The sequence below is a fragment of the Oikopleura dioica genome, chromosome XSR (genome assembly GCF_907165135.1).
Source record: "Oikopleura dioica chromosome XSR, OKI2018_I68_1.0, whole genome shotgun sequence".
Taxonomy (NCBI): domain Eukaryota; kingdom Metazoa; phylum Chordata; class Appendicularia; order Copelata; family Oikopleuridae; genus Oikopleura; species Oikopleura dioica.
Window position 1 is genome coordinate 3,894,693 of NC_137294.1, and position 24,680 is coordinate 3,919,372.

Consider the following 24,680-nt stretch of genomic DNA (forward strand, 5'->3'; position numbering starts at 1 on the left):
AGAAAAGCGTAAAAATGGCTTCTCCGCCGAGCACCAGATGGCGTCCTGACGCTGTGCGCTGTGACTGAGTTTGTTGCCTGCAATGTCAGCGGCAGGCGGAAAAACTGACTAATTGACAAGACACATAGAATAGTAAATAGAATCTGTATAATGTAATGTATTCTAATTTGTTTAACACTTGATTCGGATGGAGAGCGACTAACAATCATAGTCGTTACAGAAATTGCAGAAGTTTAATACGATAACTATTCAAAGCGTTAAAATTCTCTTAAATAAAATGTAAAATCGAGAAACAGCGATAGAGATAGTTTGTTGGATCAAAAGTAGAATCCTTGTTCTCAGGCTTGAAGTAAATACAGGGGTCGAATGTAGATACGTACAGGTAATTACAAAGTCAGCTTCACAAAATAAACGGTGAAAGGGTTCTTTCAAATGATTATTTTTTCTAAAGTGTTTTTAATTGAGGTTAAGGCACACGTCTCCGGGCAGGAGAGAAATCGAGGCAAATAGGCGATTCTTCCACATTTCCGAGCTTTCCCCAGACAGTGCAGTGGACTCATCTCGAATGACATCCCACTTTTCAATGGGATATGTTTCGCGGTATCCAAAGAAGAGGTAAACTACAAATATGTCTTATGTCGGCAGTTGATATTTAGGTCTCTACCTGATCCGCCTATTCCTATAGATAGATGTTGCTTCCTAGGCATTTTAAGGCGATTAGCCATCAGCTGCCAGTAGCTGCTACCAGCGGCAAGGCGATAAACCCTGTCACTAGCACGTGATTCCATGGTGCCACCAAAGACGAGAATGTCGCCGCCTACAACTGAAGCTGTTGAATCAGTTATTCCGCCATTGGGGAAGGTTGGACCCGCTCTCCATCTAAACACAATTATTGATTGCTTAGGATTTTTAGTCCGACTAACCTTCCATCTTGAAGGATTTCAACAGATGAACTTGTTCTTCTTGACCCCTCCGCACCACCAATCATGACCAATCCACGCTCAGGGACGCTTACCATGGAGCCCTTGAGGTGGTTGTGGTCTAAGTCCGTTCGCCTGGTAAAGCGCTCGCCGTCGAAGCTGAATAATTACGGTTATTTGCGTTTTTCGTAGTTTGAGGGTGACCTGTCACATCGCTGGGGCTTGTGATACGCGGAGCAAATCCAGATTTCGCCATCGTGCTCAACGCACTGATGCTGCATGAGCTCGATTTCGCTGCGAACAGATAGTGGATCACTTATGTGACAGTCACTGCCGCTTACTTTGCAGGGCTCGCGCAACTGACCCGGATACTATTTGAGATAAAAGCGTCCTTCAAAGAATGATCAAGCGAAAGATCAAGTCACCCGAAAAACAACGGTCAACTGTTTTTTCTTGGAATAAGATTATAACATGTTTTCTCAAATCGAAATGTATAAGTTGCGCTCGCTTTCCTTTGCGTACATCATATCGCGTGTAGTACCCTCCGATAACGAAGACCGCGTTGTCCAAGGCTGCTGTACAATGCATCGCCAACTTTGGGAGCCTCAATGAGCTTCGCTGGAGTGCACTAAGATCGGTAGAGATGGAATTATCTGACGCGTCGAAGATAGTCATGTGTTGCATGAAAGATCCTCGGCCGCCAAGAAGCATAACTCGATCACCGAAGCAGTTATGCGTTCCACAAACTGCAACTTCTTCTGGCTTCCCATCGCAATCATTTTCACTCATGCCCTCAAGAATCGCTGAACAAATTATTTAAATCAAACTCGACTGGGATTATGTTTTTACCTCTAGTTCTTTGAGTAATTCCAGTTCCACATGACTTGGTACAAGGCGACCAGGCACTCCATTCTCCCCAACAGCTGCAGGAACCGAGATTGCAGACTTTCTTCTGGACGTCGGATTTTTTGTGACGAGTCTAATTTTTGTTTTTATGATGATACTTTCTGTATATTTACCATGATGCCGTTTCCACAGGTAACGGAGCATTTTGACCAAGATGACCACTCATCGGCCGCAGACTCAACATTATCAAAGGGACCTGGCCGAGAAGCTCCAGCAAAGAATGGACCGCTGTGCCCGAGTGAGACCTAGACGTTTATTTTATGTAAGATTTGTAAGAGCTACTCTCTAAATCACGAATAACAACCTTGCTGATCTGTGAACCGAGGTCGTCGACTCGCACGTCAATTCGTTTGATTTTTTCCTTCAAACTGTCGAAAGAGAACTCGTTTGTCAAATTAAACAGCTTGTACGCATGTTCTATCATGGGCTACTATTTCGTCCGGACTTATTTAAAATGTAAATTTAGTGATTGAGAAATATTAAATGCTTGCGTCTCGGGGATTGTTTTTGTTATTTAATAAACTGCCCGATAATTCATTTATAGCCCAAAGCGATATTCTTCATCCTCGAGTCGAGCTTTCCAATCGGCTCCATCACATCGGGAATTAGTTTGTCGATTTCAAGCTTTATTCCATCGATTTGCGTCTAAAAGCTTTCATGAACCGATCCGTATGAAGTATATTACTAACTCCAGAAGATGGAGTTATTTTGCATTCCGTTCCAAGACTTTCGGATTTGTCTGACTTACTTTTTCCTCAGTCTCGAGTCTCTCCATTTGCAGTTTAAGAGTAGTGACTGAATCCAGGACCTCGGCCAGATACTCCCGACTAGTGATGTTGCCTGTTAAATCATCTACTTCGTTGACAAGCTGGTCGATTTGATATTCCATTCGCTCGATTTTCTCTCCTAGATTGTGTCCTTGTTCTGTCTCAGACTGATCGTAATCATCGGAAATGGAATCGTCAAAGCCGTTACTCTTGGCATAGCTCTCAATAAGTTTCAAAGTAGAGTCGATCTTCGAGTTGAACTCGCTTGTTAGCGCTGCGATCTGCTCGTTATTGATAATTTTAATCTCCTGCAGGTCCCGGCCGACTTCTGATTTGATCTGACAGAGTTAAACCAGTGCGTTGTGTTACTTATGTAAACAAGATCTTTAACCTTCCTGGTCAGCATTATTAAAAGCGTCTGCATTCGACTCTTTCAATAAATCCGTGAAATCGCTGGAGAGTTTGTCTAGTTGCGTCGATAATGTCGCCTGAACGTCATGGCGAAGGTCATGCAAATCCTGCAAGAGCTGATCCATTCGGACGTATTCATCGAACTCAATAGCTTCGTCCGTTGCTGACATGGAGTTTCTGCTTGAACTTTGAAGAGCCGTGATTTGTTGCTCGTTTGTCTCCACACGCGTCGCAAGAACATCACGCATCTCAAAAAGATCAGAAATGGACTTTCCTATCTTGTCGAAGTCATCAACGATCGAGATAAGTTTCGTCGTCCAGCTTCGAATCTCCCGGCGGAAATTTTCAAGTGAGTTTGTATTAGAAATAACTGAAAATAAATTTCAAGAAAAAAGTGATTCTTGGTCGGATATTTGACAAGGCAATTATCGGCCCTTTTTTACATTTTGACCTTCGAGGATATTAATATATATTACCTTTATCGTTCAATCTGTTAAATCTGTTTTGGCAGTCTTCACCTTGTGTAGTAACAAGGGCATTCAGTTCTGCAATTCGATCAGCGCGAGAATCCTCATTTCCTGATTCCAAGCGTATAACTGTCTGATTGACGTGGAATAGTTGAGCAGAAATAGATTCGCGGAAGAGGTCAACGCCTCGGCGGAGGGTTTCGAACGAGGTCGAACACTGTCGGTTTAGTTTATCTACATCGCCGTCGAGATTGTAAAGAAGTGTTCTCAAGTCGGTCGAGTTCACTTTTGCGGAACGTATGTCATCTTGAAGATCTCGAATAGTACTTTTCATAGCTTTTTAGACATAAATATTAGATTGTTGTTAAATAGAATCAAGCTATTTTATCAATTCATGTTTTTCGATTAAAAAGCCTGGCTTATGATTTGGTTGTTGGCAACTGAGTCGCTCCTTGTTGATTTCAAACTTGAAATTAGTTCTTCTAATTCTTTGAATTGACCGTTGTGAGATTCAACTTTAGAATTGAGGTCGATCGTCAATCGCGCCTGGCGATCAATTTCTGAAGAAAGCCTAGCAAATTCATCTTGCTCAGTATCGGCCAACTTAACGACGAAGTTATTGATTTCAATCAAAATCAAATAAATTGGTATACCTTGGCACGCAAGCTGTTTACAACAGTGACGAGACGAGCTTGTTGTTGAATAAGATCCTCGGTCTTCTCATGGACCATTTTCTTGAGCTGTGCGGAAGTCAGGTCGTTGCTTTCCTGCACTGCTCGTATTTTTTCCTCGAGTCGGGCAGTTCTTGACAGCTTCTCCGTGATTTCATCTATTTTCTCGTCCATCTCATCAGTGTCTTGTTCCAGTGCCAGTTGCGTCGCCACAATTTTCGTCTCCATAGCTGATCTGAGTTGAGCTAGTTTGAGCTCAACATTAAATGTGGCTTAACAAGGGGCGACTTTTTTTAATCTTTGACGTGCAAAATGAGAACTTTGTTATTATTTGGTCCCTTGCCTAGATCTTTCATTTGCTTGTAAATTGTCTCAAAGTCGTCGTACTTCCAGAATGTCTTATCAAGCGTATTTGACTTAATTAAACTGATCAAATTAGGCCAGTCGAATGCAGATACCTTTAAGTACTCGACTTTCGCGGAAAGCTGTCCAATTTCGCTGGTGGTATGGGCTAACCTGTCCGACTGTTCTGAGGTAGTCTGCGTCAAAGTGTCTATTAGAGAGTTAATCTGCATGTGGGTTTTTTAGTCCAACAACGTTCGGCATCAACCCGAGAGCTCATGCTACTCTCAGTTTGTGAATATAAATGCATTTATCACGCTACGGACTTTCTAACATTTATGAGAGCTAATGCATAATTAAACCCACTCCTTCAAAACTGCAGCATTCAGCCGTTCTTCGTAAGTTCCAGCTTGACGAGTGGCGACTAAAGTGAGTGAGTCTAGATCAGACCGCAACGAATTCATCTTCGAAGAAACATCATTCTCACGGCGAACTGCATCCACGATAGAGCTCTGGACAGTTCGGGCTAGCGCAGTAGTGTTCTGCTTAATTTCATCATTTCGCTCCATGAAGATACTTTCTAGACGCGACAGTTCCTCCTGCAGATCTTGAATTTCCGTTTTGATATTATCCGATAATATTGACGTTCTATTTGCAAAAATCTTCAGTAAAGTTTCGCTTCCCCGCTCATCATTAAGGTTCTTTTGTAGTTCGTCCATTTTATCCTGCACTTTTTGTTCCAAACGGAAATCGGCAATGTCGCGAGCGTTTTTGAGTCCCTCGAATTCTTGACGCAGTCTTCGGACAGAAGAGTCAACGTTTTCTTTGAAGACGATTTCTAACGATTTCACTCGGTCGAGCTCTTGTTCGGCATCAGCGACAAGCTCTTTGAGCTTTCTGACTTCATTTTGTATCACCAGTTCCTTAGTTTCCAGTGTTTTCAATTTAGCATGCAGATATTCATGCACATGTGTTTTCGCAGATTTTGTAAATGCATCAAATGAGTTTTCCATTCTGAGCACCTTTTCAGTGAGCGCGCCCTGCTTGTCCGTTGTTTCCGAAAGCGCCAAGACTAGCTTTGAAATTCCTTCACTGAAATCATCCAGCTTTCCATTGAGTAATGCCTTGTTCATGGTAAGAGTTGCTAAAGTACCATTGAATCGGTTGAGCATCATTCGATGACCATCCATCATGTCGTCAACTCGAGCAAGTTTTTCCTGGTTGTCTTCTCGCGCTTCTAACTGCGCGTTTTCCAAGCTCAACACTCGAGTGCTCAATCGGCTGAAATCGCCGGACTGGTACATTTTTTGAAGTTCTGCTCTTGTACTTTCGGACACTGTTTTGAGCTGGTTCCTCACATCATTGTTGAGCATAATAAATTCGAGTTCTATTTTTTCACTTGCTGAGCAATGCTCGCCGACAGCTTCGATTCCGTTATTGACAGGGAGTTGGTCAGTTTTTTCAAGTCTGTCTCATACTCCGTCTTCAGCTCAAGAATCTTTTGCTTTGCATCAGAAAGAGACGAAAGGACCGTTGAATTCGACAAAGAAACAACTCGCTCGATCTTGGCCAGTTGTGCAACGAACTCCTCTCCATTTGTCATCGTTTCCATGCTCTTGTAAAGGGAGTTGAACTTTTCTTTCATCGCGTCAAGATCATTCTTATTCTGTCCTGCCACAAGTTTCAAGTTGCTCAAATTTTCATGAACTGTCATCTTGATATCAGCCAAATCGTTCGAAAGAGAAGTTGAATCTTCCGTCAATGCTTCTATTTTGACGCCCTGGTTTGTCAAATAATCATCATGACTGTCGATTTTCTTCCTCATGTCTTCAGTCTTCGAAGCTAATAACAGGGCTCAAAATAAGTTCAAATAAAAAGTTTGTTTCTAAGTTTTTTCAAATCATACGATTGCTGTGTCAAGTCAGAAATCAATGAATCATTAATGAAGATTCACAACGTAGACATTTCTAACGACAAAATGCATGATTCTTGGACGGAAGCCATCCAAATAATGGGAATGACGACTAAGTTCGTGAGGACTAGGTTCGTGGGACTAGGTTCGTGGTGGGTTCTGCCAGAGTATTTAAATCGGGCTATATCGGGCACGAACCTAGTCCCACGAACCTAGTCATCAACCCATTTCCTTCAATGACCGAAAATGGTGAAGATACAAAAAAATACATATAAAAATCCAAATTCCACGAACCTAGTCACACGAACCTAGTCCTCACGAACCTGGTCATCCATCTCCAAATAATTAAATGAGTACATTCATAAATATTTAAGCCCTAGCAATCGAAGTGTAGTCTTCTATAATATCATCAAAAAGCTTTCGGTTTTCACCGGCTTTTTTCTGAATCGCCGTCACATCACCATCAAGCCGTTTTAAAATCTCAAAGTGCTTGGTCTTCCATTCGAGAATTTCTGGCTTTATGCGATTTTCAAGTATTGACAGTTTCAAGTCCACGTTTTGATCCGACTCGTCAACGGCCTTCTTCAATTTGTCGACGCGTTCCTTGACCCACGTTGTCTCCCTAGAGTACGTCTCGTTCAGATATTTGACACTGCTCTCGATGGTGAAGATGTTCGTCAAGAAGTTTTCTGTTGAAGTTTCAAATTTACGCATCAAATTTGCTTGCGATTCGGACACTTCTAAGAACCGCCGGTTGAAATTTGCCGTTTGTTCGCCAATGGCGACTTCCAGTGAATAGATTTTGTCTTTGTTGTTATCGACAGTTTTGAGTTTCAAAGACTGTGAGTTTTGAGCTGCTTTCACATCTTCAATCTTATGACCAAACTCAACGATAGATGCTGCGTTTTTCGAGTAGTTTTCGAGGTTGAGTTTTAGCTGCTTGTGATTCTCGAGGAGTTTGCCTTCCGTGTATTGAACACTCTTTTGCAGTTTTCCTAAGTCATTATGCATGTTGAGAATATCATCTTCAATGGAAGAAATACGTTGTTGCATGGCTTGATTTGTCTGCTTATATTTTCTAAAAACACCGGCGATCTTGTGAATCTGGTCCAAGAGTTTTCTAGTGTTATTGGGAGGAGACTCACGTCTCTTCCTTCTTCGGTAAGTTGGCGGATCACCCCTGATTGATAATTCATCCAAGTAATCTTGATCGTCCAGAACTGTGTAGCTGTCGTAGGCTGAATTTGAATTTTTCAGACGAATAAAAAACTAACTTACTAGAATCACTACTCATATTGTCGCTAGAGTCGTCAAGACTGGCAACTAACTGAGTCGCCAAAGTTTCAAATGAAGTCGACCAAACACCTTCAAGCTGTTGCAACCGTTCATGGAAAACATCCATATCTTCGGTCAGGTAAGCAATTTGTTGGATAATTTGTTTGTTCTCATCGATTATAATAGAGGAGTTCTTGGAGACATTTCCGTCAACGAGTTTCAACGCATCCTCGTTTTGTTTCGCCTGGATTCCAAGCATGAGAATATCTTCCTTGATTTTGTCGAGGGTCTCCACTAGCTCTTTTTCCTGCTTATCCTTCTCATTTTTGACCAGATCGATTTCCTGCCCAATGGAAGCAGTAGCCTTTTCCCAGTTACGAACCGAGGAAGTAATCTCAGATATTATTTCTTTATTTTGGATTGTCTGTGCTGAGTTCGCATCGACCTCATTTTCAATTTTGTGATTCTCTTCTCTTATTTGAGTAATTTTGTCTTCAATATCTTCAATTTTTTCGGGAAGATTTAAAAAGTCATTTTCGATAGACGTTATTCGCGAGTTGATTGACATGTGGAAGTTCCTATTGGCTTCCATCGAGTTCGAAAAGATAGCTTCATTATTGCGCGTTCTTTCCCCAAGTGCAGTCACAGTTGAGTTGAGCAGTGCTTCTCCGCGTAAAATGCTTTGAACTGAAAGCTCAATTTTCTCAATTTCTGCGACAAGAAGCTGTTCTAAGGCTGAATGTTTCCCCGCTTGATGATTGATAGGAACGATGAGTTTGTCGTGCAGAATTTGTGTTCGCTTCTCCAGCTCATCCGAGTTGACCTTGGTGAGTTTTTCAATCTCGTTCGACTTATTTGCAAGCTTGAAGACGAGCGCCAGGGTGCTCGTGGAGTCCTCTTGTATTTTTTTAATATCACTTGCTAAAAAGCCCAACTCTTTCGCGTGTTCAAGGCTTTTTCCTTCGGATGCTGCGAGTCTCTGTCCCTGCCTGTCCACTTTGTGAAGAAGCTGTCCGAATTTCTTGTCTACGTACTCGCTGTTATCTGTTTGCCCGCGTAATGTCTGCTCCATATTAGAGTTGATCTGCTCTTGTAACTGAGCCACTCGTCCTGATATAATATTCATACTGTTTTGATGTGTTCTATCGACTTGGGTGACATTAGTCGCTAAATTTAGCACCCTTGATTCGACCGATCTGATGCTCTTGAATAATTGCTCGGACTGTGGTCGGAGATCGTCATCAAGTTCTGTGAGTTCGATTCGTAGATCTTCGTAATTGTCAGTCAGTTTCATAATGATTTGACGCTGCTGCATCATTTGCTTTCGCTCCATAGCATGAGAATCAATCAGTCCGGAAACATCACTCTTCAGAGTAACCAAACTACTCTCTATTTGAGTAACCACTGATTTGCGCTCTCGTAAGTAATCCTCAAATTTAACACTTTTGCTGCTCATTCTATCAATACTTTCTTGGTGTCGATCATATAATTCCTTATTCATTTCCAGCTTTTCAGTTATTTCGGCCGTCTTCTGAGAAACTATCGAAAGCGCTTGCTCCGCTCGATTGGATGCATCCAAGAGTTTTGAATCCAAATTAGAAACTGATGTTTTCAGGCTTTCGTAGTCCGTCGTTTGCCGGCTATTTACTCTTGCCACGTGGTCTTCTATGACCGCTAGCTTGTCTTCTAGATTTTTCTGTCCGACTTGCTGCTGTAGAATTTTAGTTTCAAGCAGGGAGCGAAGCTCAGATGCTGTCATGCTTGTCGTATTGACCTTGCGCAAGTTCTCGGACAGAATGTTCATCTTGGTGGACATTTCCCCGCTCAGTGATTCCTTGAGATATTGAATTTTGCTGCTCAACGAGTGCGACATTTGTGTCTTCATGACATTAATCGAGTTGTTAAATGTTGTCAGGTCATCTTCAATCAAAAACGACATGTCAATCAGCTGACCTTCTAGTTTGTCCTGCTCTTCTTTGATATCGGCGACTTTTGCAGATAGGTTGGCTGTCGTACTTGCCGTCTTCTCAAGCTCGTCGATTCGTTCAGACATTATTTCAATCGAGTCCTCAGAAGAAGCTATTCCATCATCAATTTTACGCTCGATATCGATGAGTGACGACTTCAGCAACTCAGAAGCATGCTCATATTTCGATGCTCTTGAAGCCAAGTCGTCCGTCAAAAACGTTATTGTCTCTGTTTGAGTTTTTGCTTCTTGAACTGCTGATGATATCTTCGATATATCATTTCTTCGGGATATGAGCTGAGTTCTAAAAGCTTCTAGCTCAGACTCAATTCCATCGGCTTTGATCGATAAAGCGGACAAGTCAGACTCGCGGGCTTTATCCATCATCTCGTGGCGCACTTCTGAAATGTCTGCTTCCAAATGACTCCTTGTTGAATTCAGATTTTCTTCAAACGATCTGCTCTTTACATCTATTTCTTTGGCCAGATAAGTCTTTAACTCGTCTTCAACGTTAGATGATCTCCTCTCGGAATCATCAACACGCTGGATGATTTCTTCATTCGTTCTTGAAATCTCATCCGTAATTTTAATAAGCTCATTGAACTTCTTTGAGATTGTACTTTCTGCAGGCCTACTTCGCTCGACTTCATCAAGGCGTTCCCCAAGTATGATTTGTTGTTCCTCGCAAGAATCTATTCTGGGTGAGAATGCCTCTCTCATTTTATCCATCACTCCATTCAATTGAAGATCAAAACTTTGATCCTTCATCGAGTTAGATTCAGTTAAATTCTTCTTCAATTGGGCGAAATTTGAAGTTAAAACGTTCACAATGTCGTGATCTGTTTTCATCATTTTCTTGATTTCATCAACGTGATTATCCAGAGAATTAAACTTTTGAGACAAGTTAGTAAGCTCGAGTTGGTCAACTTGAGGAACGACAACAGGTTGTTTATTGACCAGTCTTTCTATAGTCTTCTGGGTCTTGTTAAATCGTTTTTGAATTGAAGAAGAAAGTAGCTCGTAATTGCGAATAGATTCAGACAGCGTTTCAATCATTGAAGTTGAATTATTTAAACCATTTTTCGAAGCGAGGATTTCTTTTTCTTGTTTTTCGAATTCCTTCGTCAAGTCTGATATTTGTTTGGCGGTTCCACTCATTGCCTGTTCAACGACTGTAATTCGGAGATTCGATTTCATTGAGCGTTCGGTTGCATTTGAGCTTAATTCACGGAGCTGCTCCCCTGCCAATGTAAACGAATCTATTAGTTTAGCAATGGCAACATTGTGTTCCTGTATAATCCCCTTCTGATCTTCTATGCTCATGGCATTGAGATTGATGAGTAAAAGGTTCTCCCGCGCCATCGCAGTGATATTCTCCATTGATGGACCAAGTTCATCAGCTATTTCACTCTGGGAATCTTTTTCTTTCGGAAGTTGAGATTCATTATTTTCGACTTTTTCTGTTAGCATTTTCAGCTTCTCGTCTATATCGGTAAGGCGTCCTTCGACTTCTTCTTGAACATCTTGCGGTGGATTCATCAAAATCATCATTCTAACATAGTTTAGATCAGCTGCCAAACTGTCGGTTAGATTAGTAAATTGTCCAGCAAGAAATCTTAGATTTGCTGTCCACTTTGACTCCAACTGCTCGATTTCGGATGATGATGCATAAGTTTTTGTCACAAGCTCGATTTCCTCGACTTGCTCAGCTTCCAAAGCTTTTTCTTCCTTGGGCGTCTTTTGGTTCATTGAAATCAAGGAAGAGTTCAGCGAGTCGATACGATCGTTCACGCGCTCCAGCTCTAGTACGTCAAGTTCAATTGGTGCGGAGGGAATATCTGCTACAATTTCTTCGAAACGACCATCGATGTCGTTGACAAGCTTAGTAAGAGCCGTCCGGACGTCCTCGACGATAATATTATCTTCGTTTTCAAGAGATTGGAGTTTTGCACTTACATCGGGGGTCACAAAATTCTAGTATTGTTTATTCATATATAATTTTATATCATTATAAAATTGGGCTAATTGAATGAAGATTGTGACCCTTTTCAAAAGAAATAAATTTCTCCGTATTGACTTCCAGGTCACTTTGAATGTCCTCAACTCTCTGGGATGTGACACGTTGGTAGGCCATGACTTCTTGACGAGTTGCAGAGAGCTCCCTCAGCGTACTTTGTTCCGCTTCAAGAGGTGCGATTCTCAATTCCAGCTGCTGAAGGCGTGTTCTAAAATCAGTACTGTCGGTTTCTCCTCCTTTCGATGGCTGTGAATTCCTGTATTCAGATTCAGATTTTAACGCCCTTTATGATTGTTCCACAATAGAAAATCTACATCTTTCGTCAAACAGCTAAAATTTGACAGCTAAAATTAGAAGTCTGGCAAATTATGATGGCCTCTCTGTGTCAGTTGAAAGAGTCAGAATGAATTGACCTTTGATACAGATGCACAAGAGCGTTAATTGCTATGACCGTTTGCACTGATGACCGAAGACGTGACTAACGCCGAAAATGTAGAACAAATCCTGAGTTCACGCTTGAACTGATCGAGTTGAGGCTGAAGTGCGTTCTTGATTCGTCGCCTTATCGAAGGATGTCCATGAATCTTCGGTGCGTAGTCCATTCGTATACTTCGAATTTCAGCTTCTAATCGTCTGTAATTATAATGCGCCGTTGATATCTTCGTATTCATAGTTGAAAGTTGAATGTTGATATCCCGGATTTGATTACTCTCTTTGCTCAAAATTACCGTTGTCGTTTAATGGTAAATTTAAGTACTTTAATCTTTTTATCTTTTATAGAAATAAATCATTTATAATTTTTAAAGCGGAAAGAAACAACTTCGAGCGCATTCCTTAATTCTGCGGCAGAGAACGGCGTTTCAGCTGCAACGGCACTCGTATAATTTAAGATCCCTAACGTCAGCGCTACAATCCATTCTCGCCGCCGCTTTCGCGTCTGCATTTTTATAAAATAACTGATTTTCTTCTTCGTAAATCTCTTTCTTTTCTCGCTCGATTCTTCCGTTGGTTTTCACTCTTCTCAAATGCACGATTTCGTCTCTCAGAGCGAAGTAAGCCTCAATTAGGTTTTAAAAAGTAGCATAAAGAGGGCCGCCGGATTGTTAAATTCGCCACTTGGGGATGTACGTCCACGGAAAAATCAGAAATTGATAGAGTAAATAAACCCAAATTGGAGATTTTGGGAAAACTGCTCAGCGAGAAGTACCAAGGTAGGATGACGCTAAATCACCCGCCGAACGGGATCACAAAGGCCCTCACGTTAAAAAGGGGTCATCCAAAGGCACAAAGACCGTTTTATCCCCCATTATGTGGTGTATCTCCTTAAGGTGCGCCACACAATCGTGCGATAAACCTTTTATTCACATCATCGTAAACACTCGAACATTCGTACATTTGCTCTTTAACTTTGATGTGCACACTTTTGATCAAGCGGCACTCTGTTTGATATGGGCAAACGACACACCCGAAAAATCTTCAATTCAACCCTTGTTCCTTAATCATGCCTTTTTATGCTGTCTCCTAAAAGTATATGTAACATATGCCTGCTTCGACAAAACTCTTGCAAGAAAAAAAATGAATAGTTTCAGTCATGTAACTGACTGAAAACTTCTTTAGAGTGGAACTAGCTATGTTTTATTTTATTGAATAGAATGTTGTATATACATTTGTTTTAATGAACAAAAAGTTAAACAGAAACGAAAGTTTAGTTGAAGACACGCTCGGAGTAAAAGAAGAGTTACTTTGCGGATTGAGTTTATTTTAGAGCTTCGAAGAACTAGCGAAGACATAGAGGAAAATATGAGATTTATCAGTTTGAATCCCCATACACTGGTCTAATACTAATTGCCGTGGGAAAAAGATTTAAAGTTACATCGAGTTTGAGTTGATAGGTTTTGTAACTGAGCATTACAGAACGTTGCAAAACGAAGAGAGAGTTCCTGAAATCCAAGAGACCAAGTTGTTGTCTTCCTGGCGCTCGAGGTTGACTCCTTGCGAGCGACGAGACGCAGAATCGAACAGTTCCGGATTCTCGAGTATCTTTTCCGACAATTCGAAAAATACATCGTTAACGTTTTCGCGTGTCTAAAAATAGCCCTACGAGCGATTGAAATATTGATGAGGCTCTACCTTTGCACTTGCTTCCATAAACATCATTTTATGCCGTTTTGCCAGCTCGCGTCCTTCCTGCGTCGAGACTATAAGCAATCTGCTAGAACAATACAAATATAAGCAACAAAAAACCTTGTCGCTGCTCTGCCAGATCTGTCTTGTTGCCAACCAGAATCACGACCGGTTGCTTGTCACAGTTGACGTCCACTTCTTCAATCCAGCTCTTGACTTTGGCAAAGGTATTTTTGTCAGTCACGTCATAAACAACAATAACTCCAAGGGCATTTCGGAAGAAAGATCTACAGTGAGTTATTGTCTCATCGCTAGTTAAAATAGAGCACTCACCGATTTATAGCGCGAAATCGCTCAGAACCAGCTGTATCCCAAATTCTCAGGCGAACTTTTTTGTCGTGCACGGTGAGATCTTTGCTCTTAACGTCAGGTTGAACTGTAACTTTGACAAGCTGCGGTTCAAAGATATTGTCCACGTAACGGAGGATCAGATGAGTCTAAAAATATTTTGACTTTGAGAACAGTCTCATTACTGCGATTAGAGCGAGCGTCATTTTCACAGACTGTCAATTTCGCAAACTGTACCTTTCCCACGCCTGCTTCCCCAATCAGCAAAATCTTGGCCGCAATGTCATAAGCCGGCGTGATGGGACCACGACGCTGGGCTCCATTGTCCATTTTGAGAAAATATATATCCCTTGACTCTCAGCCGATTTCTCTCAGTCTTGAAATAAGTTCATTTGAGTTCAATCATAACATTTCGCGGTGTCGAAAATATGCTCAAGATTAACTATAGCAATTCAAAAGTTGAATTTAAACTTTTATTGAGTCAGTCAGACAGAGTAGTTTTTCTATATTTTGAACTAAAACCATAGAGGATGAGAAATTGCTAGGAACAGGTTAGTTTCAGGAAGACATCATGATTTTGCTCTAGAGTTTGTTGGGCCTTGAAGTTAATCCTCTTCTTCTTCGAATCCCTCTTCTTCCTCCTCAATACCGGCCTCTTGATACTGCTGGTATTCGGATACGAGGTCGTTCATGTTAGACTCTGCTTCCGTGAACTCCATCTCGTCCATGCCCTCGCCTATAAGATGAAAGTTAAACAAAGGAGAGTGGCGAGCTCATACCGGTATACCAGTGAAGGAAAGCCTTTCGCCTGAACATCGCAGTGAACTGTTCAGAAATTCGCTTGAAGAGTTCTTGGATGGCAGTTGAATTTCCAACAAAAGTAGCAGCCATCTTCAGACCCTTGGGTGGGATGTCACAGACGGCAGTTTTAACTTTTTAGGCTCAATAATAATCTTAAAGAAAACTCAAATAACTTCGTAAGGAAGTTCAAAATATGGTTAGGATTCCTAACTTAGGAATGGATTATAAAGCCGTAGTCATTGTTTGGAATCCACTCGACAAAGTAGCTCGAATTTTTGTTTTGAATATGGAGCATTTGCTCGTCAACATCCTTCATCGACATCTGCCCACGGAACATAGTGGCAACGGTGAGATATCGGCCATGTCGAGGATCACAGGCTGCCATCATATTCTTCGAGTCGAAGAGTTGTTGGGTCAGCTCTGGAACAGTGAGCGCACGGTATTGGGCGGATCCACGAGCGGTCAAAGGCGCAAAGCCGGGCATAAAGAAATGAAGTCGCGGAAAGGGGACCTTGGAGCATCGTTCGTAATAATTTGAAGAATAAATGGACTCACCATGTTGACAGCTAGTTTTCTAAGATCGGCATTCAACTGACCCGGGAATCGTAGGCAGGTTGTGACGCCCGACATAGTAGACGAGACCAAGTGGTTCAAATCGCCATAAGTTGGATTTGTCAGCTTCAAAGTGCGGAAGCAAATATCATAAAGAGCCTCATTGTCGATGCAGTAAGTCTCGTCGGTGTTTTCAACCAACTGGTGGACTGAGAGAGTGGCGTTGTAAGGTTCTACAACAGTGTCGGAGACCTTTGGAGATGGAACGACGGAAAATGTGTTCATAATCCGGTCAGGGTATTCCTCGCGAATTTTGGAAATCAGGAGGGTTCCCATTCCAGATCCGGTACCACCACCAAGAGAGTGTGTCAGCTGGAAGCCTTGGAGGCAGTCACAGTTCTCCGCCTCTTTGCGAACGACTTCGAGGACAGAATCAACCAACTCAGCGCCTTCAGTGTAGTGTCCTTTTGCCCAATTGTTTCCAGCACCAGATTGGCCGAAAACAAAGTTGTCAGGACGGAACAGCTCGCCGAAAGCGGAGCCTCGAACAGAGTCCATTGTTCCTGGCTCTAGGTCGACGAGAATGGCGCGTGGAACATATTTGTTGTTGCCAACTTCGTTGTAATAAACATTGATGCGATCGAGTTGGAGGCTCTTAATATTACTTAGATCAAAGCTATCGCTATAATTTACCTGATCGCCAACGTAAGTTCCATCACCGCTAATACCATGCTCCTCAGAAATGACTTCCCAAAACTTAGCGCCAATTTGGTTTCCACATTGACCAGCTTGGAGATGTACAATTTCCCGCATGCTCTAAAAAGTAAACTTATCTCTGCGCAAGAAATATCCAGAAAAAATCAGTAGCAAAAGATCTCTCTGAAAGTGAGGCTCAATACCAAAGTCTGGTACTGAAAGTGCTAGAAAGTAGCCTTGGTTTCATGCAGCAAGCTCTGAGCATGGCGCTCAAGGGCAAGGCGGGATGAAACAACCGCTAATTCGAGCAATTTGTTATCAGTTGAGAACATTTGCCAGCACGGCAATTTTGGTCACGTCAAGGGGCGGACTCTACGTCACTAATATGCGCCATATAGTTTGCCTTTTCCCATGAAATGTTGTCGATCAAACAGTATTTTTAAAGTGCATAAACGGAAATTCCCTTCCAATAAACTAACACCCCGATACTTGAATTCAAAAAAGGTACATTACCTGTCACTCAAGTCATCAACTGCCACATATGTCGTATTCTCGTTAATTTTTCTTTCTTCATTGACAGAATAAATTTCATAACACGAGCGAAGTGAATCTACAAAATGTATTTTTTAAGAAAAGAGTTCAATTTATTTTCAAATGGCACATATCTTCGATACTACCAAGAGCTCTCGATATGTCTACTGTTAAATGAGTGTTTTGATAAGCTTCTTGCAGAAAGTGCTTTATAGTGATTGAAAAGAGAAGAGGATAGAACATGATAAACTGGTAAGCCGTTCGTTGATCAGCCTGTGATGCGGCCAGGTTCTTCAAGATCTCCTTGCTTTCTTTGTAGCATTGCTTGTCTTCCAAATAAAAGGGATTCGCCGAGCAAATGGCCCAACGAAAAGCCACCGAGTTCGCGACTTCCAGAAACTTGCCAGACTTCATTTCATCAATCATTTGCCGCTAAAATAATGCCATTAGTAAGGGATTTCAAGGGTAAACGAAGATCTGATTTAATAATTCCGACGAGAGTCGAGAGTAGTCGAGTTAATGGAAGTTGAAGCTCACGTACATAAACGATGTAGTCTGAGAGACGGTGTGCGAAGAACCATCCGCTCCAAAGAGAAATTGAAAACCTCGTGAGCCGTGCACGCTGCATAATCGGAATAAAGTTCTTCACGCTCCACTGGGTCACGCTAGATATCCTTTTTTGCTGATTCGAGCGTCCTTACCAGAAAGCAAGGAACCCACCAGCGTATTGGCTATAGCGAGGACCGTACATCCTCGCGAAGTAGTCTTTGATCACGAATCGCGTGCCAAAGCCTTTCCAGTTCTCCCAAAAACTAGTAATGCCCACGTCGAAGTCATTTTTCATCATCTGCCACGCGGTCAGGCTATGCATTCTTAAGCAGTTTAAAATCGATTAACGTTGTAAAAAGTGAAAAAATAGAATTTTAAAATAAAAAAGAAGGTATCAAGTGGTTGGTTTGAGGGAATTGTAGTTGATAGGTTGCCTTGGCAGTGGTCGTTTGAATTGCTTGCGAGAAGGCAGCTTGACGGGAACATCTTCTGCTTCGAACTGAAGACAAAAACGTAACGCTCGGGTCGACTCGGCTCGAATGAAAGTAGATCTACGGCATAAAAAGACGCGATCCAACTCTTTTTTGGTATTTATTGGAAGAGAAAACATGTCCCAGGAAAAGAGTACTCAAGAATTGGTCAACTATCACCACGAAAAAATCGTTAAAAAGACTGATAGACTAACTGGACTGATATCGGTACGATAGTATTCTTGATCAATAAATTAAGTAAGTTTTATTTTTAAGGAATCGAGACGGGTGTACCACAGCGTTACAAGACAAATGGAAGTACTGAAAAAAGAGATGAACGATAAGCTTGATGCGCGAGATCTTTTGCTAGCCCAATTATATCTAGACGATTACTCAAGGATTCAGGGGACCCATCAAGGGTATTTTTCTGGCTGTTCTAAAAGCAGATATTTCTAAAAGTTTACTGAATCCTTCCCAGACACGAGGACTTGCATAACCGCCTTGACGAAATTGAATGCGAAATACGACGCTATCAAAAAGAGTTGAAGGAGTACGAAAGTGTCAAGAAAAAAGAAACCGCGAATTACCAAGAGTACAAGTCAAAACTTGCGGCTATGACTAAAGATTTATGAACTGTGGCTACTGAATAAAGCCGACGAAATGAGAAACGAGTATTTACCTGTGATAGCTCAGTATTTGGCAGGGAAGAAAGAGAAACAACTTCTGAATCGAGAAAAGAGTTTTCGTGAGTAGGCAAATCGCAAGCAGAGCCAGTGTATTCAGTCGGATTATATGGAACGCGGTGACGTTCCAAAGCTACTAATCCGAGCTGCTTTTTCGTGAGCTCGTACTGGAGATTCTCAACGGCACTCAATGGACGGTCCTTTTCTTCGGAAGCCGCTGCCCCGTTTTCTAGCGATCGGGTCGCTCGCTTTAGCTCATGCGACAGTTTGTTACATCGTTCAAGCAGTGTCTGTTTCTCCTGTCGCAGAACTACGCACTCTTCCAAGGCATTCTGCAGTTCTAGAGTCATTCCAGGCGATTCTTGTGATCCCTCTCTTGCCGCCCGCGAACCTTTGAAATTCGCCTTTTCATTTTCAAATTCTGCTCGTTCTTTGGCGATGATTCTTTCTTTTTCGCAAAGTTTTTCTTCGCGTATTTTCAGTTTCTTTGCATCCTCAGATTCTACAGTTTCGATATCCGCCTAAAACCACTCATAAACAGGGGTTCGAAAAATGCGTGGTACGCGCGTGGTATTAGCGCCCCCACTTTCGCCGTTCCACGGCCCGCCCGTGGTACACTTTCAAAAACAACGGTGGCTCGGTTTGCTAAATAAGGCCTGCGCCAGAGGAGTTAGGCCAAGCGGCGACCCGCAGAGCGCAATACGAACCACTACACAATTCGTTCCGATTGCCGATCCAATGTGGGGAACAGGGCTGGTAAATTAGCGCACTATTTTCTCTCGAAGAAAAAAAAATTAGTGCACTAATTTTTTTTTAGAGACATTTTCGCGTCTTTCGCGCCTTTAGTGCACTAAAATGACACTAATTTTTCCTCTTGGGGAAATTAGTGACTTTTCGAGAGCTGATCAGCACTAAAGACGCGAAAAAAGAGGCTCTTTTTCATCATCCAATGGGCTCTTCCCGGATGATAGTTTCATGGAAGACGATTTTTGTCAGGGAAGAATTTCTTCAAACTGAAACTGCTACCAAGTTTAGATATTTAATACATAGATATTTAAAAATGAATGCATCATAAATATGACACAATTTAATTTTTAAAAATCGTTTTCAGCCCCCCACCAAATTAAGTCAGCTAAGGTTATCGATCATCCTCTTTCACCTGAGCGTATTAGTTCTTTGAAACAAGCACTTTTAAGTTTTGCGAAAAAAATATATTTCCGGTGTCCTAATTTAGTAACAAAAAAATTGAAAGGAATAAAAGTCAACTTTTGTTGGAAATTCTTTTTGTCGAATATTTTAATGGTGAGCTAAGATAAGCTTTGCTAGGGAGGTCTTCTCCCTAATTTTTTTATCGCAGGGCCATCCGCAGCTGGATCTTCCTGCTTTTCTTCATTTTTGCCTTTTTTCTTCTTGTCATCGTCCGACAACTTCTCATCGCTGTCCTCAACAGTCTCTGAAGCTGGAGCAGCCTTGACTGATACGTTCTACTTTCCGGGAACGGTCGGACTCATTACCGAAATTTTTGGTAACCCATTACCAATTTTCGGTTGTCGATTATCAATTTATATATATTTTTTCGCCAAGTTAATGAATAAAACACCCCACAAGTTTTCTATTTTACAGGCGCGGAGCGCACACTCGCTCTTTGAATGAAAAAATCGACACTTTTTGCCGAATTTGGTAATGCATTACCAAAATTGGTAATGGGTTATCAATTGGTAATGAGTCCGACCTTTTCCCCTACTTTCGTGGTCTAAGAGCTCTTCTCAGTATCTTTATATAATTCTTTATTCAGAGAATCATATATATTTGATCATTTAGAAGGGAGGTCTCCTCCCAAATTCACGCTTACTTGATAACTGCTAATGAAGAACTCCTCCCAAAGTTATTTTTTAGTTTTCTAGGATATAGCAATGCTATATTTTAAGAGTAAAATATATCGGGAGTAAATCTGCTTTCTGAATTATAAAGTAAGCATGAACTTGAGAGAAGATCTCCCTTCTGAATTGTGAAATAAATATGATTTTGTAATTATGAATTATATTAACAATTGCACAAGGCTGCTCCTGCTACAGACTTTTGAGGACACCGAAGATTAGTCGAACGACGACAAGAAGAAGATTGACAAGAAAGGGAAAATGCAGGAAGAACAAGCTTCAATAAAAAAATTAGGGAGAAGACCTCCCTTAGAAAGCTAATCTTAGGCTAAGAGTCTAAGCTTATCATTCAAATCCAGCGCAGAAAGAGTTGCAAACAAAAAATGAATTCTATTTTTCCCTATATAATATAAGCTATATTTGATACTTTATATTTATGAAGAAAATTAACAAATGGATTGATAAAGTCTTTTTTGACTTTATATTAAAATTCACGCCCTCGATTACCCAATCCACTTTATTGAAACTCTTTGAAATTCTAATATTTACGAAGTTTGAAATTCCCAAACTTACGTATTCTTCAGAATTAAAGAGCCCGCGCTCATTGGCGGGCCAATCAGCAGCCCTTATTTTCGACACTTTTCGAGACACACGCGAAAGAGACGCGAAAGTCACTAAAGTCTCGACAAAATAAATTCGCGCACTAATTTTAGTGCACTAAAAATTTTCGACAGATTTTAGGACGCGAATTTACCAGCCCTGGTCTCGACAAAATAAATTCGCGCACTAATTTTAGTGCACTAAAAATTTTCGACAGATTTTAGGACGCGAATTTACCAGCCCTGGTGGGGAACTAAAAAGCCACTATTCAATGAATTGAGAAAAGAATATCTTTACTAGTCCTTACGAGAGTCTTTACTAGATATTAGAGGGATTAGTAAAGTTATGTTTTTATATAAAATAGGAGTATATATAGGGTTTCTATCGGAAAACAAAGTGCACTCAATTATTATGAAATTAACACATTATGAATACTAACTGATAAGGTCGCTTGACGGTTAGTCCTAGTGTTTGGTTCTTTTTGGAAGTAATCCTCGACTGTGAGTAGGCTCATATTTAGCAAACGGGTAGCTTACCACTTCCGGGAACTTTTTTGTTCATATTACCTAATGTTATAAGTATAAAGGTTATTGTTATTCATTTAATTATTAAACATTTAAATCATCAAGCAAGCTGCGCTCGCCGAGGGTGAGACCTATCCGCGAGCGCCCAAAAGTAAAACTGGGCACTCGTTATTTCCACCGGCTTGCGTGGAATTCTACGTGTGTCCGTGGGTGGCGCTACTACGGGCCCGCGGTGGAATTTTAGCGCGAAAAACAAAAGCGCCGTGGGCGAAAGTGAGCGGTGGCGCTAATACCACGGGCGGGCAACGCTTTTTCGAGACCCTGCTCATAAACACTTTCTTATAACCATTAACTCACCTTCATGTCTTTGACCACGTCGCGAAGCCTATGAATTTGCATCCTCAAGTTCGTTTCATTATTTGCAAAATAATTTTTTCTTTATCGTGCTCTGCCGCTGCTTCTGAGTTAGCTTTGAGCATTTCTTCGATCTTCTGAGCTTGGCTTTCAGTGATTGTCTGCAGCGTTTTGTTCTGTGCGATTAGTTGCGTTTCGACTTCGCTCAATTCGACCGCTCTTTTTTGGAAAGAACAGGACTTTTCTTCTGCCATTTTCAGGGAGCTCTACAAAACCCGAATTTACAAATCCGCTCGTTTAAAATTTATTTCAGTTTATGAGATATAATTAGGGTCTCCGGACAAAAATTATCTTTCGATCCTCAAGGGGTTTTTGGCATTTTTATGGGCTCTATCGATAGCTTAGAAGATACTGAGGAAGAATATGAAATAAAAAAGTAGGTGTATAATTTTGGAAGTTGGTCAAAAAGGGATTGAAAATTCGTACTTTTTCACATTTTGGCATTTTTGACTAACTTCCGAAATTATACACCTACTTTTTTATTTCATATTCTTGCTTGAAATCATCTAAGCTATCCATGGAGCCCATAAAAATTTAAAAAAGCCCTTGGGGATCAAAAGTTAGTATTTTTCTACCGTAAACCCTAGATATAATCATTAAACTTGCCTGGTAATTTTGCTTATCCCTCTCATGCTCCTCTCTTAGCGTTTTATGAAGTACTTGTTCCTGGTGAAGCAGGCTCTCGATATTATTTTTGGCTTTTTCCAAAACGGAAATTTGTGCGTCCGTTTCAACACGCATTTGCTCTGATTTGCTACACTCGATGCGAAGCTGCTTTTCCAACACGCCGATTTTATTCGACCATTCGAACTCTTTCTTCTCGTAATGAGCCTGGATCTCCTTGAAGTAACAGTTGTTTTACACAGGTTAGACTTGAACTTTTTCGGCGCTGGGCTCTGCAACCTGTGTCCAAAACCTGAGTCAGGGCTTGAAAGAGTTTGAATGAAAACCCGCGAAGCGGCTTTTTTAAAAACGAAGCGGCTTCATCAGAATAAGAGAACAGATAGGGATGGTGCGATTTTTCGATGCGTCATTTCATTCAAGCTCTTTCAGGCCCTGACTCAGGTTTTGGACAATGGTTGCTGAGGAAAGTTTCAGTACCTTGAACTGTTTCTCGATTTGCTGCGCGTAATCTTTGGAAATGGCTTTATTCTCCTCAATGACGAGCTCACAGTGGGCCAAGCGTTCGCTAACACTCGTAATCGTCGCTGACTTCTCCTTGAGGTCTTTTTCCAAATCTTTGATGAACAGTTCTAGATTCTGTTTTTCGTTTTCGACGGCTGTGAGCTTCAAGTTCGCACGATCGCGCTCTTGATTTGCGCTGGTGATGCACTGATGCAGTTCGTGCTTGTCTTTTGCCCTTTTTCGCGTGTAGTCCAGTCGCAACTCTTGCCGCTGTGACTGGAGCTTGATGTCCAAACTCTGGAGAGAGTTCTTGAAGTTTTCGATCTCCAGCGCGTGCTTTTGAAGCAGTGAGTCGACGAATTTCTTGTGCTCTTTTCTAGGGCTCAAGCAAATCCAGGAAACTTACGCACTGCTGTTCATTGCTTTCCGCCCGTGCCTGCATGAATAACACCAGTCAGAGAAGCATGCAACTTGTGAGCGTCATGCAGCTCTTTCTCGATCTTGGCCTTTTCAACTTGCGCTTTCTCTGTACGAGCATTCGCCATTTCGCGCTTGTTCACGGCTTCTGAGATGTCGCCCTGGACGAGTCCGAGTCTCGTTTTCAGTGCGTTCTTTTCGCTACAGAGCTCGTTTACTTTCGACTGCAGGTCTTTATTCAGATCCAAGTTGTGCATGAAATCTTTCTGTTGATTGATTCAAAAACAGTTGTTTTATTATTGAAATTTCAACGAAGCTCGGAACCTGTGTGCAAAACCTGAGTCAGGCTTTGAAAAAGAATTTATGAAAAAGCATGAATTTTATACGGATGGAGAAGAATAATACTCCACGGCTTTTCATTAGAGCAATTTCAAGAGCCAGATTCAGGTTTTGTACACAGGTTGCTGAGTCTAGGTATTTATAATTGAGCTTTGAAATTTGAATCATTCCTTGAGCTCATCGAATTTTGTCTTTAATTCTCTGTGCGCTTTTTCTTCTTTTTCGAGTTTGCTAGAAGAGCATTTACAAATGAGTTTTCGAAGCAAAGGAGAAAGCGGTTTACGAATTAGGCGTGAATCAACAGATGAAATTTGATGGAAGCTGTCTAGGTCGCAGAGCCGCAGTTTACCTAACGAGGTTAACTCACGAGTTCTGCCATGCACGTGTGATTTGACGCTTGGGCGGCAAAGGGTTAGCCTGGGCCCGCTCCTCTCTCAATTGGAGATTCCTTTGATTAATGACATTGCGGCGGTAGACCCTGATTGAAATGAGTGTTAGAAACTGCTCTACTTCGGAACTAAGCTCGTGCGCTCTTACTCGTTCAGCTGTTGCCCAGTGTCAAACAGCTTCTTGAACGTTTCGTTCGCATTCGCAAACGGCTCCATCATCCCCAATCTTAACACATTCTTTTTCTATTTCAATTATTTTTAAAACTAATTTTTAAATTTTCAACAAAAAAACATCTTTCTAACAATTTTTCTTTTCATGAGAGTAAACAAGGGTAAATTACTATGGGCAATTCTAGCTTTGATTTAAAATTAAATATTTGAAATAATAAAAAGAAATTAAAGCAAAATTTTCTCTGGCAGAGCCGCCGCCCATTTTCGCTAAGGCGCGCGACCGCCCACGAATGCTTTTTTGGAGCGCTAGTTTTCAGAGAAAGAATCTTGTCAGCAATCAAATGAATAAAGTAGCAAGCCGAATTTTAAGCTGGCTTCTGTTGACGTTCGCTTGTTTTTCCATAACTTTAAGATTT

General features: G+C 41.4%; 8 protein-coding genes across 10 annotated transcripts; all 8 read right to left on the reverse strand.

Moving 5' to 3' along the window:
- Window positions 1-130: 130 nt before the first annotated feature.
- Window positions 131-2,250, reverse strand: LOC145708852 (uncharacterized). The gene is made up of 8 exons (XM_081786550.1): window positions 2,131-2,250; window positions 1,940-2,071; window positions 1,770-1,899; window positions 1,443-1,723; window positions 1,125-1,270; window positions 924-1,079; window positions 665-879; window positions 131-620 (listed from the first exon to the last, which is right to left on the reverse strand). Exons 1-8 carry the CDS (start codon window positions 2,248-2,250, stop codon window positions 457-459), a joined length of 1,344 nt encoding a protein of 447 aa, XP_081642676.1. The 3' UTR covers window positions 131-456.
- Window positions 2,251-2,360: 110 nt separating this feature from the next.
- Window positions 2,361-3,799, reverse strand: LOC145708853 (uncharacterized). Its single transcript, XM_081786551.1, has 3 exons — window positions 3,481-3,799; window positions 2,575-3,374; window positions 2,361-2,471 (listed from the first exon to the last, which is right to left on the reverse strand). The coding sequence occupies exons 2-3, from the start codon at window positions 2,713-2,715 to the stop codon at window positions 2,361-2,363; spliced, it is 252 nt and encodes an 83-aa protein (XP_081642677.1). The 5' UTR covers window positions 2,716-3,374; window positions 3,481-3,799.
- A 77-nt stretch (window positions 3,800-3,876) lies between these two features.
- Window positions 3,877-4,410, reverse strand: LOC145708854 (uncharacterized). The gene is made up of 2 exons (XM_081786552.1): window positions 4,125-4,410; window positions 3,877-4,074 (listed from the first exon to the last, which is right to left on the reverse strand). The coding sequence occupies exons 1-2, from the start codon at window positions 4,368-4,370 to the stop codon at window positions 3,877-3,879; spliced, it is 444 nt and encodes a 147-aa protein (XP_081642678.1). The 5' UTR covers window positions 4,371-4,410.
- A 2,355-nt stretch (window positions 4,411-6,765) lies between these two features.
- On the reverse strand, window positions 6,766-12,256 carry LOC145708856 (uncharacterized). The gene is made up of 3 exons (XM_081786553.1): window positions 12,177-12,256; window positions 7,675-11,588; window positions 6,766-7,634 (listed from the first exon to the last, which is right to left on the reverse strand). Exons 1-3 carry the CDS (start codon window positions 12,254-12,256, stop codon window positions 6,766-6,768), a joined length of 4,863 nt encoding a protein of 1,620 aa, XP_081642679.1.
- Window positions 12,257-13,273: 1,017 nt separating this feature from the next.
- Window positions 13,274-14,521, reverse strand: LOC145709848 (ras-related protein Rab-18-like). Its single transcript, XM_081787553.1, has 5 exons — window positions 14,364-14,521; window positions 14,112-14,275; window positions 13,899-14,065; window positions 13,785-13,852; window positions 13,274-13,739 (listed from the first exon to the last, which is right to left on the reverse strand). Exons 1-5 carry the CDS (start codon window positions 14,454-14,456, stop codon window positions 13,563-13,565), a joined length of 669 nt encoding a protein of 222 aa, XP_081643679.1. The 5' UTR covers window positions 14,457-14,521; the 3' UTR covers window positions 13,274-13,562.
- A 64-nt stretch (window positions 14,522-14,585) lies between these two features.
- On the reverse strand, window positions 14,586-16,788 carry LOC145709847 (tubulin beta-1 chain-like). 2 transcript variants are annotated; one of them, XM_081787550.1, is made up of 6 exons: window positions 16,689-16,788; window positions 16,173-16,295; window positions 15,483-16,133; window positions 15,165-15,438; window positions 14,906-15,058; window positions 14,586-14,862 (listed from the first exon to the last, which is right to left on the reverse strand). In XM_081787550.1, exons 2-6 carry the CDS (start codon window positions 16,290-16,292, stop codon window positions 14,732-14,734), a joined length of 1,329 nt encoding a protein of 442 aa, XP_081643676.1. In that variant the 5' UTR covers window positions 16,293-16,295; window positions 16,689-16,788; the 3' UTR covers window positions 14,586-14,731. The 2 variants fall into 2 exon arrangements, with proteins under 2 accessions (XP_081643676.1, XP_081643677.1); XM_081787551.1 differs by having other exon boundaries at window positions 14,906-15,051; window positions 15,158-15,438.
- On the reverse strand, window positions 16,787-17,591 carry LOC145709849 (uncharacterized). Its single transcript, XM_081787554.1, has 3 exons — window positions 17,408-17,591; window positions 17,248-17,371; window positions 16,787-17,138 (listed from the first exon to the last, which is right to left on the reverse strand). The coding sequence occupies exons 1-3, from the start codon at window positions 17,575-17,577 to the stop codon at window positions 16,815-16,817; spliced, it is 618 nt and encodes a 205-aa protein (XP_081643680.1). The 5' UTR covers window positions 17,578-17,591; the 3' UTR covers window positions 16,787-16,814.
- A 1,198-nt stretch (window positions 17,592-18,789) lies between these two features.
- LOC145709845 (uncharacterized) lies at window positions 18,790-24,329 on the reverse strand. Of its 2 annotated transcripts, XM_081787548.1 has the most exons (8): window positions 24,242-24,329; window positions 24,072-24,182; window positions 23,875-23,935; window positions 23,385-23,631; window positions 22,925-23,319; window positions 22,430-22,663; window positions 21,767-22,029; window positions 18,790-18,929 (listed from the first exon to the last, which is right to left on the reverse strand). In XM_081787548.1, the coding sequence occupies exons 1-7, from the start codon at window positions 24,310-24,312 to the stop codon at window positions 21,811-21,813; spliced, it is 1,338 nt and encodes a 445-aa protein (XP_081643674.1). In that variant the 5' UTR covers window positions 24,313-24,329; the 3' UTR covers window positions 18,790-18,929; window positions 21,767-21,810. The 2 variants fall into 2 exon arrangements, with proteins under 2 accessions (XP_081643674.1, XP_081643675.1); XM_081787549.1 differs by lacking the exon at window positions 24,072-24,182.
- Window positions 24,330-24,680: the final 351 nt, after the last annotated feature.

Bases quoted from the DNA above. Each gene is read 5' to 3' on its own strand.
- LOC145708852 (XM_081786550.1), bottom strand. From the start codon at position 2,250: ATGATAGAACATGCGTACAAGCTGTTTAATTTGACAAACGAGTTCTCT. The intron at 1,724-1,769 runs GTAAAAACATAA...TAATTTGTTCAG, and splicing joins AATTACTCAAAGAACTAGAG to CGATTCTTGAGGGCATGAGT. The intron at 1,271-1,442 runs GTACGCAAAGGA...CAGTTGCGCGAG, and splicing joins GGTACTACACGCGATATGAT to CCCTGCAAAGTAAGCGGCAG.
- LOC145708853 (XM_081786551.1), bottom strand. From the start codon at position 2,715: ATGGAATATCAAATCGACCAGCTTGTCAACGAAGTAGATGATTTAACA. The intron at 2,472-2,574 runs GTAAGTCAGACA...GAAAGCTTTTAG, and splicing joins GACTCGAGACTGAGGAAAAA to ACGCAAATCGATGGAATAAA.
- LOC145708854 (XM_081786552.1), bottom strand. From the start codon at position 4,370: ATGGAGACGAAAATTGTGGCGACGCAACTGGCACTGGAACAAGACACT. The intron at 4,075-4,124 runs GTATACCAATTT...TTCGTCGTTAAG, and splicing joins TAAACAGCTTGCGTGCCAAG to TTGGCCGATACTGAGCAAGA.
- LOC145708856 (XM_081786553.1), bottom strand. From the start codon at position 12,256: ATGGACTACGCACCGAAGATTCATGGACATCCTTCGATAAGGCGACGA. The intron at 11,589-12,176 runs GTTCAAGCGTGA...CCCCGATGTAAG, and splicing joins CTTCAGCCTCAACTCGATCA to TGCAAAACTCCAATCTCTTG. The intron at 7,635-7,674 runs GTAAGTTAGTTT...ATTCAAATTCAG, and splicing joins CAATATGAGTAGTGATTCTA to CCTACGACAGCTACACAGTT.
- LOC145709848 (XM_081787553.1), bottom strand. From the start codon at position 14,456: ATGGACAATGGAGCCCAGCGTCGTGGTCCCATCACGCCGGCTTATGAC. The intron at 14,276-14,363 runs GTACAGTTTGCG...AAATATTTTTAG, and splicing joins GGGAAGCAGGCGTGGGAAAG to ACTCATCTGATCCTCCGTTA. The intron at 13,853-13,898 runs GTTTTTTGTTGC...GATTGCTTATAG, and splicing joins TCTGGCAGAGCAGCGACAAG to TCTCGACGCAGGAAGGACGC.
- LOC145709847 (XM_081787550.1), bottom strand. From the start codon at position 16,292: ATGCGGGAAATTGTACATCTCCAAGCTGGTCAATGTGGAAACCAAATT. The intron at 15,439-15,482 runs GTGAGTCCATTT...CGATGCTCCAAG, and splicing joins GAAAACTAGCTGTCAACATG to GTCCCCTTTCCGCGACTTCA. The intron at 14,863-14,905 runs GTATGAGCTCGC...TTCATCTTATAG, and splicing joins TTTCCTTCACTGGTATACCG to GCGAGGGCATGGACGAGATG.
- LOC145709849 (XM_081787554.1), bottom strand. From the start codon at position 17,577: ATGCATAGCCTGACCGCGTGGCAGATGATGAAAAATGACTTCGACGTG. The intron at 17,372-17,407 runs GTAAGGACGCTC...AAGGATATCTAG, and splicing joins GGTGGGTTCCTTGCTTTCTG to CGTGACCCAGTGGAGCGTGA. The intron at 17,139-17,247 runs GTACGTGAGCTT...GCATTATTTTAG, and splicing joins TCTCAGACTACATCGTTTAT to CGGCAAATGATTGATGAAAT.
- LOC145709845 (XM_081787548.1), bottom strand. From the start codon at position 24,312: ATGATGGAGCCGTTTGCGAATGCGAACGAAACGTTCAAGAAGCTGTTT. The intron at 23,936-24,071 runs GTGAGTTAACCT...ATGCTCTTCTAG, and splicing joins ACACGTGCATGGCAGAACTC to CAAACTCGAAAAAGAAGAAA. The intron at 23,320-23,384 runs GCACGGGCGGAA...GCCCTAGAAAAG, and splicing joins GACTGGTGTTATTCATGCAG to AGCACAAGAAATTCGTCGAC.